The sequence below is a fragment of the Poecile atricapillus genome, chromosome W, assembly GCF_030490865.1.
Source record: "Poecile atricapillus isolate bPoeAtr1 chromosome W, bPoeAtr1.hap1, whole genome shotgun sequence".
NCBI lineage: Eukaryota > Metazoa > Chordata > Aves > Passeriformes > Paridae > Poecile > Poecile atricapillus.
This window is the reverse complement of record NC_081288.1, coordinates 42,025,335-42,039,031: the sequence shown is the minus strand read 5'-3', so window position 1 is coordinate 42,039,031 and position 13,697 is coordinate 42,025,335. Positions and strand designations below refer to the sequence as shown.

The window sequence follows — 13,697 nt, the reverse complement described above, 5'->3', positions numbered from 1 at the left end:
TTTCCTCGGAGGAGGCAGCGCGGCACACGAGCCTGCACCCCGACACGGACCTGACGGCCCGGCACGCCACAGCCCGGCCGTGCTGTGCCGGGCCGTGCCGTGCTGTGCCGTGCCGTGCTGTGCCGTGCCGTGCTGTGCCGGGCCGTGCCGGGCCGTGCCGGGCGGGCAGGAGCGGGCAGCGCCCGGGCCGGGGCGGGGCGGGGCGGGGCTGGAGGAGCGGGCCGCTGCCCGCCGCCGGCGGAAGCTCCGCCGCGCCGCCGCGGAAGTGACGCCGCGCTCCACCTCCCCGCTCCCTCCCCCTCCCGGCGGCGGCTCGGGAGCCGGGCGCGGCTGGCGGCGGCCCCGGGTGGGACCATGGCGGACGGCGTGGACCACATCGACATCTATGCCGATGTGGGCGAGGAGTTCAATCAGGTACGCGCGGCCCGCGGGCGCGGCTTCTCCGCTTCGCTCCCCTCCCCTCCCTCGCCCGCCTTCGTAGCCGCGCCGCCTGCAGGGCCCTCAGCGCGGCGGCCGCGCCGCCGCCATTGTTCGGGCGCTCCCGCCGCCGCCGAGCGCGGGGCTGCGCGGGGCCGGGGCGGGCGCGGCCTCACGCCCGGACCGCGGGTGCCGGCGGCGGGCCCGGCTGGGCGGAGAGCGCGCCCGGCACTGAGAGGCGGCTGCTGCGCGCCGGGGCCGAGCGCCTTCCTTCCTTCCTTCCCTCGCTTTTTCCCTTCTTACCAGCCTTCCTCCTTCTCTGCCTTGCCTTCTCAGGGGCCTCTCCAGAGGGCTCTCCCGCGCCGGCTCGGCGGACGGGACCCTCCCGGATGCGGCGGGGAGAGCGGCCCCTTCCCGCCTGCGGCGGAGGGGAAGCGCTACCATTGTTCGCAGATGAATCAAAAAGCCGCCGAGCGGTGGCTGTTTCTCGGCCGCACTTTGCGGGGGAGGCGGAACTAGTGCGGCTTTATTCTGCAGCACTGGAGAAAGTATCCAGCTTTTTATATTTTCTATTTTTGTTTTTCTTGTTTGTTTTTATCTTCCACTTTAAAAAGTGGCGCAAGCGTTTTTAAGAGGACTAGTTCATATTTTGTTGAGGAAATTTGGATGAAATAAACAACTTCTATGGATTAGAAGTAGTCCACTTTTCTAGTCCTTTTTTTTTTTTTTTTTTTTTTTTTTTTTTTTTTTTTCCGATTGTTGTATCAGTTTTGCATTCCATCTGCCCTGTTAGCAAGTCCTGCACTTCTCCAGGTTGAGTTGCCCTAGATTGCTTTGTTCCTGCCCTAGAGCATAAATAACCGGGAACAACTTCACTTTCACGCACTTACGGGGCCCAGCTGTATGCCAGCTTGCCCTGCAGAGAACTGGGAAATAGGTAATGGCTTTGGAATTCACAAGTAATTTGTAACTTTCTCAGCAACTTGTAGCTTTCTCAAAAGACTTATTATTTCAGATATCGATTAATACAGTCATTCTAAGTATTAATAATCTCATAAAGGTATACTATGAAAGAATGCCATCCTAAAAGGAGATGATGAAAAGCACTGATTTGCTCTTAGTTTGTCTGCATGTGAGGGTTTCCTCCTTACAGCTGAAGACCCACTATTTGGACTTAAACAGGAAAGAACCCTAGGACAGACACCATTCAGTGGAAGAGTACTTTTTTTGAAATTCTACGATAATTTGAATTTGGTTTAATCAATTCAAGATATAACTGATAATAAATCAGATTTTTCAGGTAAAAAAAACCCTTTCTTGTGTCAGGTAGTGTTTGTGTAAATTCATGTTTGCAGCAGCCCTCGGAGTAGAATAGTTATGTGCTGTAAATATAGTTTAAAGACAGTGCCAGAACAAAGGTGATGTGGGTGATCTGTTTCACTCACATGGTCCTGGTCTACTCAGGTCATCATTACTGTTGATATACTCTATAACTGTGGTGGTAGAAATTAAGGGAGTCTTGTGATAATTTAGTTCAGATTAATCCAGCAGGCAGGGAACCCTTTTGCTTTTTTCACTGTATTCACCCCAGTTGCTTTTCTGTTGAGTCTGAATTTATGCAGTCTGTTGCTTCAGTTCATAAATCTTGCAAAATATAGGGCAGAAAGGTGAGAAGAGGCTAGTGCCCTTTTTCCATGAGCTTGAATCTGGGGGTTTGGTTTGTTTGTTTTAGGGGGTTTTCTTCTGTGTTTTTGTCTGTAACACATCCCAAAAAGTTCCTGTTTGTTCTTTTCCAAATTTCATTTCTGTGACTTTCTATTTAACGTAATATTGTTGAACTGAGCAAGTATTGAGACAATATAAAAGTTTTACTGTGAGAGATTGATGCCTCTGTACTTACCCATTTCCTTCTGACACATATGAAAGAAGGCAAGTTGTATTAGTTACTACCTCTTAATTCTCATAATTTCTCATAATTGAGAAAATTTGTCTAGAAGCTTTTATTCATAAATTGCTGTTCCTGATTTGAAGCTGACAGCTTAAATAGATAAGATGGAACATAGTTATTTGGATGTGTGAAGATGACAATTAAGAAAATGCTTTAGGAAGAAAGTGGTTGGCATTATTAATTTATTTATGTAGAGAGCATTTTACAGAATATTGTATTTTAAAAATAAATTGTCTTCATCTGTTAACTGAACTTTTTTTTTGTTTTGTTGCTCTACATTTTTGTGACATACTAATATTTTTTGAATTTGACTATGGAAACCCTTTCCACTGGTTTTGGCAGTAACAGGGACTGAAAAATACACTGTGGAGCTTGCTGTTCTTCTGGATTTAGTACATAACTCTATTTGTACACAATCTGGGCCAAAACTTTTATTTGCATCTGGAGTTAACCCTTCATTTAGGCCTTGTGACTGGATAAACTTCCCTTGGTTGTTTTGTCTGGTTCTGCACCTCAAGGTACTCATCTTTGAGGGTAATTGGGGGTTTTTTAATGCTTTTTTTCCAAGTAGGAGGAGGGTAGGGATGTTCTGCTTGATTAGTGCTAAATGAACCATAGGTTATAAAGGTGAAATAAAGACCACAGCCATGGGTTTACAAGCTGGCTAAGATGGATGACAGCCACAAACTGTCTTGGGCTGTATTTAGTGTTGGTTGCAATGAACTGACTAACTTGATAACAGATCTTTTGAGTGAAAATGCATATTTCCTATTCCATCTAAAGCTCATCATCTGTCAGTGTTGCCTCTTACTCTTTTATTAACTTATTGTTCTTCATAATAGTATTTTTTGTCTTTGGGCTAACAGCTTTAGTCAATTTGGCTCTGAACAATTTTGTTTAAATTGTGGTTTTGTTTTTTTTTCTCTTGTACGACTTGGTTGAGTTGTTTTGTTTTTTTTTTTCCTAAGCAGACTTCCAGCAGTCTTTTTATTTAAAGTCTCATTTTGAGATGATAGCCTCATAAATGTAGTACTTCCTGCATGCATTGCTTGTGCCCCATTAGAAATAGGTATTGCATGGAATATTTTATGTTGAGGATTTCCCTCCATGTTAAATATCTTGCTCTTGAAGAGAGGGAAGTTTGTGGTGCTTGTTAGAGCTGTTACCTGTGTAAAAATAGCTGAGGATGGCATACTCTCAAGGGCAGAAGACCCTCAGTAAGGCTGGAGTGCTTTAGCAGATAGTAAAGTGTGGTTTTATAAACAAAACCCTAGAATATTGTTATGTGCTACAGGGATAATGAGGAGCTTGTGCAGGAGGCCAGTTTGGGTCTGACTTGAGGCTTCCTGCCAGTTGGGCCAGCAAACTGGGTTGCTTTTTTATGGTCATGAAGATTTGACTATGTGTTGTCAAATTCCCTGATGCTCTGATCAGCTTTGCCTTTTCAGACTTGGGAGTTTTTTCCCACATGTGCTCATGCATGTAGTTAAACAGTAAAAACTTTTCTTATACACATGTATACATATAAAAATTTTTCTGGTCAGAAAGAGGATGCAAAAGAATTTAAGGATATCATATTTTAATGCTGTGGAAAAGATGCTTGCTTTGTTTATACTCTTAATGAGTAAACTTGGATAGTTGCATTGTGGATATGTCTAAACTTGCCTGTAGTGTTCTGTTTTGGTATTTAAATGCTAACAAATTAGAGATGAAAGACTTTTAACTTTGCATTTTGTAGCTGGATAATAAAGCTGATTTAGATGGAAAAAACAGTTAAGAGACTAATTATCTGAAAACTACAGTATCTTAGGAATGTGTTAGTTACTGTCTTGACTTCAGATCTGTAACACAAAGGAAATTTTTTTTTTTGTATGTGATAAATAATAAAATCTAGCGTTTAGTGGTGGCCACTTAAGGCCAGTTATTAAAAACAGCCTTTATATTGAAAAGACGCGTGTCTTATCATGGGAGGGGATGGACACATTGTGGTATAATAAATTTCTGCTCAGTAGGGCTGTCCTGGTCAGAAGAAACATAACCTGCATCTATTATAAAATATGTCCATAATACCTGACAGCATTTTGCCAGTTCTGCTTCAAGGGGTCCTGGGGAAACATAACTTGTGTATATTGGTAAATATCAAACTCCAGAAAAAACTTCAGGCCTTCTTATCTCACTTCTCTTTAATGTGAACAGTGATACTGTGTATGTTTATTTTTGTTTGTATTTTTTTACTAACTCTGTAATTACTCTGTAATTTTTAGTTACAAGGGATCATGTTGCTTAAATTTTAGCACTGTGCCAGTTGTAGTGCCAATAGCATTTGGGCCTGTAGAGTAAATGTGAATCCTGTGGTCAAAGAAACTTGTCCAATTCTGCCATAGGCAGTTTGCTATCTTAGAAGTATCAAAGGCTGCCTTTTTTGTTAATGTTTGTATGTTCAGACAGTTAATCAAGACCAGAAAGATTCTTGTTTGTTATTCTTCAATTCTACAAATTTATTAAGTGAGGATACTAAAATGTGCTTAGAGTTTTTTGGCCACAAATATGATAACTTGAGTGAAAAAAAAAACACTAAGAGGGAAGCTGGATAGTTCAGTTTTTTGTTTTGTTTTTTTTTCCCCCAGAAGCAACAGTAAATGTTTTTCATGAAACTTTATTTACCTTACTGATTTTTTAAAATGTGTTTTTGGAGGTCTAAGTTAGTGTTTAACTCTTAAATTGGACAAAGTTTTGCAGAAAAAGCAAGTCTAACAGATATGTGAAAAGCTTTAAGAAATTTTGCTTAACAACAACAAAAGCCATTTTCAAAACAGCACTTGTAAAGGAAGTAAGTGGTTCTCTGCAGCTCAGAGGAGTATGTCCATTAAGTTCGAAAAAAAGAAATAACATGTTAAGCTTGTCCCTTCTGGACATGAAGTTCCTTAAGTTCATAGCTTACATATAGGAATGTTTCAACCAATTCCACCTTTTAGCACAGAATGTGGAATTTCAGTCCTGATTTTATGATAAAAATATTTCAGACTTTATCAGCATTTATTCAGTATTTTCAGGTCTAGTTAAAATGTAGACTTTGGAAATGCATTGCTGTCTGATTTGGTTTTGGAGGGGGCCAGAACAGCAGCGCTCACTTTATTGCTTAGCACATTTATCTGGAAGATTGGGAGTTACAGTAATTGAGAAGAAAAAATTTCTCTTCATGCTTGATGTCCTTCCTGTAACTAAGGAAGCTGGAAGAGGTCAAAGCTGGTTCTTGATACCAGCAGAGCATTTGTTTAACTAGCTGAGACTAGAGAAGTAATAGTTCCTGTACTTTTTTTACTCTTCTGCATCTAGGAAGGAAGGGTGTGTTTAGGTAAGTTTCCACAGAACACGTATGAAGGAGAAAGGGTTGTTGGATCTTGTGCAACATCTACCAGGACACCTCTCTTCTGTCTACACTTGGAGTTGCTGGTTCAGATCATTCTTAATCATCTAAGCACACACCTTGCTGACAGATCGGTAACTGAATGAATTTCATGCTGGATGCAAAACCAGCACAATGGGAGAAGAAATTCTAGTAAACAACATCAGGTTTTCTCTTGTATCTTTATTTATTTAAATTAAAACACTGATGCTATTGGGCCTGCCCTGCCCCCTCTCAATTACTTGCAGACTCTGCTGCCTTAATAATTCTCTCCACTGATGGAGATCTGAAAGCCTGTATGATACAAACGATCTATTTCAAAGGAGTTTCTTGTCGCTACAGGAGCACAGCAGAGCTGTGGACTGCTGCCCACTCTGGTGTTTTGGCAATGCTGGCCTCAGAGAGATATGTTAGTGTACATACATCTGCTGTAAGTTTGGTGACTGTGTTTTTGCATCTGTCTACCAAGACTAAATTCTACTTCCCTGAAGTCATCATTCATATACACGGATGACTAGAGTTACTGCACATTTAGCAGAGGACTTCCTTAATTGTCTTGTGGCATCAACCTTAATCCAGCTGTAAGATTTCATGTTTAGGCCTGTCTCGGGCAGTTCTGTGTGCCTGGTTTCATTAGCTATGGTGATAGGAGGAATCAAACTGAGAACGGGGTAGATGAGGTGAAATATGAAACCCTTAATTTAATTGTGATAATCTTGCCTTTGGAGAGAGATTTTTCTATTGAACTTTTTTGTGACAATTCAGTTTACTAGGGATTAAATGTACTTGATTGACAATGCCAAAACTCATTTACCTGTTTGTTGTTTTGTGGTTTTTTAAAAATTATTTTAGTTACACTTTCGCTGTATGAGCAGTAGTTGATAATATTTTTATATTTCCAAGACAGTGGATCTTTTGATCATGATTGTGGCTATCTTGGGTTAACAGTAAACACTGCCAGCTTTGCAGCCTGTTTTGTGGAGTCCAGCTTGGTTCTCTCTAGCTGCCATATATGGTACCTTGAACTATTCTGTCTGGGATGCTTCTGTGAGTTTCTGGATACAGATTCATAGTGGATGCTGAAATATCTCTGATACCAAAACCTGGCAAAGCAGTTTCTGTTCTGGAGCAGGGTGTGAGAGTCCAGTAAAGTGGGGAAAGTTGGCTCAGAGGGATGATTGCTGCTTGTGGATGGACTGGGCATTGGTCAGCAGGTGGTGAGCATCAGTGGTTATGCATCACTTGACTCACTTGTGCATTATTTCATCTCTTTTTGTTGTCTTCTTTTTCATTATCACCATTATTATTTTTATATTTTACGCTGTTTCAGTTATTAAACTGTTCTAGTCTCAACCCACAGGTTTTACCTTTTCACCAATTCTCTTCCTCTGTTCCACAGGGTTTGGGGGGTGGAGTGAGCAAATACCTGTGTGGTACTTAGTTACCAGCTGGAGTTAAGCCACAACAGCTCTTTTTTTGTCACCCATCCTGGGGCTTGATAGGTCTAGAAAACAACAACTCTGACTAGAACATGCTAGAACAAAATTGTTACAAGCATTTGTTATACATATTTGTTATTTGTTAATAGTCATTGGACACAATGTTGTTTTCATGCTCTCAGTTGTTCTCCATGTTCTCAGAGCTCTGTCATTTAACTCCTTACTTCCAGTGTGTCCTCCCTCTTGTGCTGTTTATCACCTGTGGGAACTGGACTGAGGTTATTGTGTTGTGTTTTAACATAAGCAATCTGGTCTAGTGGAAGATATTCCTGCCCACAGCAGAGGGCTTGGAACTTTAAGGTTTCTTCTAACCCAAGGCATTCTGTGCATCAACCCATGAACCTGTGAGCACTGGCGTGTAACAACACAATTGCAGGTTGTGCAAGTAATCTGTTACTTGTACTCAGCTCTGCTTTTGTCTTTGTACTTTGTAAGTGATCTGCTGGAAACTATCAATGATTAAACCTTTTGCCTTTCATCCTCTGAGTTAACCTATGGAGGAGACATGATCCCACATCTTTGCCTTCTCTGCTTGGCTAATGACAGTAGCTCTTGAAATTTTTTTATATCCTTGGGATGTTGAAGCAAGCATGACCCTATTGCCAGGAACCATGATTGTATGTCAAGTCTTGTTTAGGGTTAGACAACTATTTGCAGCTACTCAAACCTTGTGACAGGCACTGTGGCTATTCAGACCCTGGTGGCAGGTGCTGGAGTTGCTCAGACCCTTGGAATGGATGATGCACCTGAACCAGAGTACCAACCCCTGCCAGTGTCAGTCACCCCTTTCCACCAGAAGAAATGGACACAAGAGATTGCTTAGTGAAGGAGAACAAAGCAGGGCCATCACAAGAATAGAAGGAAGAGGCAGAACAAGAGGGAACCACTCAATCCCTATCCCTGAGAGAGCTGTGGGATATGCAAAAAGATTTCAGCCATCACCCAGGTGATCACCTGACTGCTTAGATGCTGGGTGACAGGGCTGTGAGCCTGAAATGAGGGGGTAGGGAAAGCAAGCAGCTGGGATCAGCTTCTAAGGAAGGAGGCAGTGACAAGGCGATTGGCAAAGGGCCACAAGTCCTCAGCCTTTGGGAGCTGACTCCTATGGAGTGTGAAGGAAAGACATCCCTTCAAGGAAGATTTTCCATGTCACCCAGGGCCACCACAGAGGTATCTAGTGCCTTTGTTATGACCCAGACAGTGCACAGTCACCCACAGACCCAGAAGAATTCTAGTGCATGTGATCCTTGTGGCAGAAACTTGTCCAGAGTATGCCATTTCCATGTGCTGGGTTTGCAGGAGTGTATGGATCCTGTGGCCTGGCACGTCAGGCCCACAGGAGTGGAAGGCTCTGGTGCTCAGGGTACCCCAGTGCCATCCAGCTCTGCAGGAGCAGAACCTATTTCTGTTTCTGGAGAAAGAAAAGGGGAACCCAGCAGCTGATTGAACTGGTGGCTGAAGTGAGCCTGACTGATAAAGTGTGGCAAAAACACCTCCCATGTCTGGCCCAGAGTCTCTGTGCATCCCTGGCATAGAGTATCTTAGGAGAAGGTATTTCAAGGACCCAAAAGGGTACTGGTGGGAGTTCAGTACCACTGCCTTGGAGGCGGAGGAAGCCTGCCTTGCCTGTTCTCTCAGAGGACTCTTCTGTTGGGCTTGCTGAAGGTCAGAGAACAGGTGCTGGTCGCTACAATGGTGTTGCACTGAGACTCCATGGTTCCCATTCACAAGCTGATTTATCAACTGGAGAGTCAAGCAGCGATCAGCAGGATCATATGGCCAGTGTGGAAGTATAATGGAGAGTGGAGTCTGACAGTGAACTATGGTGGCCTGAATGAAGTTACACTGTGGCTGAGTGCGGCCGTACTGGACTCATTGATATGAGCTGCAGTCCAGAGTTGCCAAGTGGTTGGCCACAATTGACATTGCTAATGTGTTTCAATACCTTTGACAGCCCATAATTTTCTTTCATTTAAAGGAATGTCCAGTAGATCTGGAATCCAGTGCCCCAGGGTTGAAAACATAGCACTACCAATTCTATGGACTGATCCAGACTGCATTGGAACGGGATGAAGCTCTGGAACACCTGCAATGCATTGATAATAACATTGTGTGGGGCCATACAGCAGCAGAAGTCTTAGAGAAAGGGAAGAAAATAGTTCTAATTATTCCAAAAGCTGATTTTGCCATAAAACATAGTGAGATCAGGGACCTGCATGGGAGATTGAATTTTTAGGAGTAAAATGGCAATATGGATGTTGTCAGATGCCAATGGATGTGATCAACAAAACAGCAGCAATGTCTCCACCAACTAATGAGCTTTCTTAGGTGATGTGGGTTTTTGGAGAACACACATATTCCAGATTGCAGTCTAATTGAAAGTTTTCTTTGTCAAATGACCTGGAAGAAGAATGATTTCAAATGAGGCCTTGAGCAACAGCAAGCTTTTGAACAAATTAAATGGAACCTAGTTCATGCAACAGCCCCCAGGCCAGTCTGGGTAGGGTGAGATGTAAAAATATGCTCTATACTACAGCCAGGACAAATAGCCCTACATGCAGTGCATGGCACAAAGCATCAGGGGAGACTCTGGTCCTCTCTTTTGGAACTGGGGACACAGAGTATCTGAGGCCTCCTATACTCCAGCTGAAAGAGATAATGGAGTCTAATCAAGGGACTTGAGCTGCTTTGGAAGGGATTGGTGCTGAAGCACAGCTCCTCCAGCTCCCTAGCGACTGCCAGTGCTAGGCTGGATGTTCAAATGGAGGATCTTCTCTACACATCATGCAGCTGGTGCTACATGAAATAAGTGGGTTGCTGTGACCTCAAACAGGAAGTCCTGGTTGCCCAAGAATCTTAGAAATGATCATGGACTATCTGGAACACAGAGATTTCAGAATATCACCAGAGGAGGAGATAACACATGCTAATGGGGCCTCGTATAATAAACTACCAGAAAATGAGATGCAATATACCTAGTTTATTGATGGGTCCTGCTGTGTTATAGGAAAGCATCAGATGGAAGAGCATCATGCCCAATACATGAACTTGTGGAAGTTGGATGGAAGGGGCTGATCACTGCTCAGGGACTGGCAGTTGATTGCAGTGTTTTAACTATACTTATCCCACAGGTTTTACTTTTTCTGATTTTTCTCACACATCCCATGGAGTGGTTGAGGAGGGAGAAGTGAGTGAGCAACTTTGTGGTACTTAGTTGCAATCTGGGATTAAACCATGATACTTCTACATTCTAAAGTATTCAATTCTGGGAGTAAGGTTTGTGGATTTTTTTGATTTCTTCTTATATTGCAAGGGCAAAAGTATTGGAATGGAAAACAGTGGCCAGAAGTATTTTTTTCCGCCTAAGTTTAGAATATAATAGGAGTCATAAGACTTTTACAATGTTTTGATATAGATGAAACTGGCACTTAGCTTTTCAGGGAGGATGTTGTGTAGGTGGTCGATCAGACTTACTGTGGAACATGGCAATTATCACAACTTTTGCTTCAATAAGTTTTAAGCATAATATTAATTATAATCAAGATATCTTTCTTATTTTAGGAGGCTGAATATGGTGGGCATGATCAGATTGATTTGTATGATGATGTAATTTCTCCATCTGCAAATAATGGAGATGCTCCAGAGGATCGTGATTACATGGATTCTCTTCCACCATCTGTTGGGGATGATGTAGGTAAAGGAGCTGCACCAAATGTTGTCTATACGTATACTGGAAAGAGAATTGCCTTGTACATTGGAAATCTCACTTGGGTAAGTATCTTAACTGCTGTTCAGTTGTAGAAGGGAATTTTAATTATAAACCTAATTATTTGTAAATTTTTTTTGCTTTAAAATGTTTTATATGAAGTATTATGAGTATCAAAACCCATTGATTTTGATAAAAATTAGTGGTTTTTTGTTGTTGGTTTGATTTTCTTTAATTTTTATTTGTGATTGTGGGGTCGTTTTTCTTTTTGTCTGAAATTTGGAGAGCCTGTCATGATGTCTTAAAAAGCAAGGAAGTCTTCAGTAAATATAAACTTTAGAGTTTCTGTCATGTTTTAAGTGTTATGAAATAATATTTGTGCTATTATGTTCTTAAGGTTTTCAGAGAACCAAATGAAAGGAGAACAAGTTTAAATTATTAAATACTTCATACCTGTAAATACTTCAAGGTTACAAATGGAATTTTTAGTCAACTCTTGCTGAAGGTTTTAGTTTAAAAGGAGGTTGAAGGTTCTCTGGGATTTTCTTGAAATTACTTCTCACATTTTTCCAGGGCCTTTTCCATCGGCAGTGACTCTTTCAGCATAACTCTTTTCAGGTATTTGTCTTGAGGCTTATTTCTCCATCCAAGAAGAACAGGTTTATGATAACTCACTGAACTGCAGTCGCCCTTAGGACAATTGCCTTTATAGAATTAAAGCATTTTAAAATTGCAGCTAAACAAACAGTGCAAAAGCTGGTCAGTAGCTGAATTAAATGGAGCTTTTATCTGTTTATATGAAATCAAGTCCTTCAGGGCCCACATATGCAAAATTCTGTTTTAAAATATAAATAAGAATATGAGTTTTCATTTCTGATAATTTACTGTAGGTGGTTTTTTTTATTAGTTATTACAGTATTTCAGGAGCTAATAGGTAAGTAAAGGACCTGACTCTTAAGTTGTCCCATTTTGAAGTACGTGAATGGAATCAGTAAAATGTGCATGAATTAGCTGAACTAATTGTTGAATTGTAAAATAAAAACGACTACTCCAAAAGCCAGAATGTATTGACAACCTGAGTAAAGTATTCCTCTGGATCAATTTCTCACACACACACACACACACACACACACTTAAAAATCCATGGAAAATTTAGTTGCCCTTTGCCTGGTGTTTTAGATAAGCTCTCATAGTTGAATATTAAAAATATTTTTCAGTGGACAACAGATGAAGACTTAACTGAAGCAGTTCATTCATTGGGGGTAAATGACATTTTGGAGATAAAATTTTTTGAAAATCGTGCTAATGGCCAGTCTAAAGGGTAAGAACTTGTAATTTTTTTTTTTCTATATGCGGACTGAAGTTTCGGAGGGGAAGGAACTCTCAGTTTTCATAATTGTCAATCTTTGAACTGCTCATCTTAGCTTATTGATCCAGAAATGATTTGGCATATAATTTAATACTAATGACTTTAATTTCAGATATAAGTTTTTGTGATGGTATTGTGTGTCTCATTATTTTGTGAGTTAAATCTTATTAGTCATTTTCATTTAAGACTGTTCCTAGATTTTTAATTGGTGTGGTGGTGATGCTTGTTTTTCTTCAGTGTAAATGCTGTTCCCCCATCCTTCATTAGTGAATCTTTCTTTATATCTTTATTGTCCATTAGCTGTTTAAAGTAAGTGCCTGAGCCCATTTTTCAGTGACAACCTAAATTTCACTGCATGAATGTGGTAGAAAGTCTCTTTAGCAGCAACGAGCATACAGGGTATGCTTAATAACTTGGTCATATGAATTCATTATGTAGTCTGTCGATACTTCACCAAAAAGCTGCCTTTGTTGTGATAAATTTTGATGCGTCTTGTACTTGCTCTTTTGTTTCCTTTTGTGGCATCCTAGGATAAGTTACTTTATCTGTTCTGAAAACTGGACTAAAACCTATGAGACATTTTCTGTGTCTAGCTTGTCAAGTATCCTTTTGCATACTGTGTGTAATCTTTTTCATGAGGCATCAGGATGTCAGAAAATGAACAAATTGTGTAACTTTTTTTGTTTCCTCTCAGGTTTGCCCTTGTGGGTGTGGGATCGGAAGCATCCTCCAAAAAGTTGATGGATTTGTTGCCTAAAAGAGAATTGCATGGGCAGAATCCTGTTGTAACTCCGTGTAATAAACAGTTTCTGAGTCAATTTGAAATGCAGTCAAGGAAAAGTAAGCTTTACTTAAATGCTGTCTTGGAAAAGCAGAAAAAGTAGAGTGGCAAGTTTTTAGTGCAGTGTCTTAAAATTTCTACACAGTCTGAAACAGCCATAAAGCACTTAGAGTCCAGATGAATGAAGTTACCTTTGTTTAATTAAACCACTTCATACACTGAAGAGTTGCTGCATTCTGAAAGAAGGTTGCAGCTTCATGCAGTTCTTGTCTTAACAAGTTGGAGATGCTTTCTCGATTTCTTGAGGATGTAATTAAAAAAAAAAAAGCACAAGAGCATTTAGAAATGTAACATTTGTAAACAAACTGGACTAAATTCTAATGTGTGGATGGTCTGTATTTACGATAGAATGGGGAAGAGAAGGTTCCATGTTGTAGCCATTTGTGAGGTTCCATTTTAGCACGTCTTTTATTTCCCAGTGTGGCCTTGGACTTCATTGAATGAAGGACTGGCAGTCTCTTCAGATCCTCTAATTTAGTATGGGGCATAATATTTTCGCAGAGAATGTTTT

The 13,697-nt window shown here is 41.1% G+C and overlaps 1 protein-coding gene across 4 annotated transcripts in view; it reads left to right on the top strand.

The window, feature by feature from the left end:
- Positions 1-315: 315 nt before the first annotated feature.
- Positions 316-13,697, top strand: part of LOC131592337 (cleavage and polyadenylation specificity factor subunit 6) — a 31,876-nt gene continuing 18,494 nt past the window's right edge. For all 4 annotated transcript variants that reach the window (XM_058863769.1, XM_058863768.1, XM_058863766.1 and 1 more), the window contains exons 1-4: positions 316-414; positions 10,832-11,041; positions 12,194-12,297; positions 13,040-13,185. In XM_058863769.1, coding sequence (XP_058719752.1) covers positions 355-414; positions 10,832-11,041; positions 12,194-12,297; positions 13,040-13,185 — 520 coding nt within the window. In that variant the 5' untranslated portion in view covers positions 316-354. The remainder of the gene's footprint in view (positions 415-10,831; positions 11,042-12,193; positions 12,298-13,039; positions 13,186-13,697) is intronic.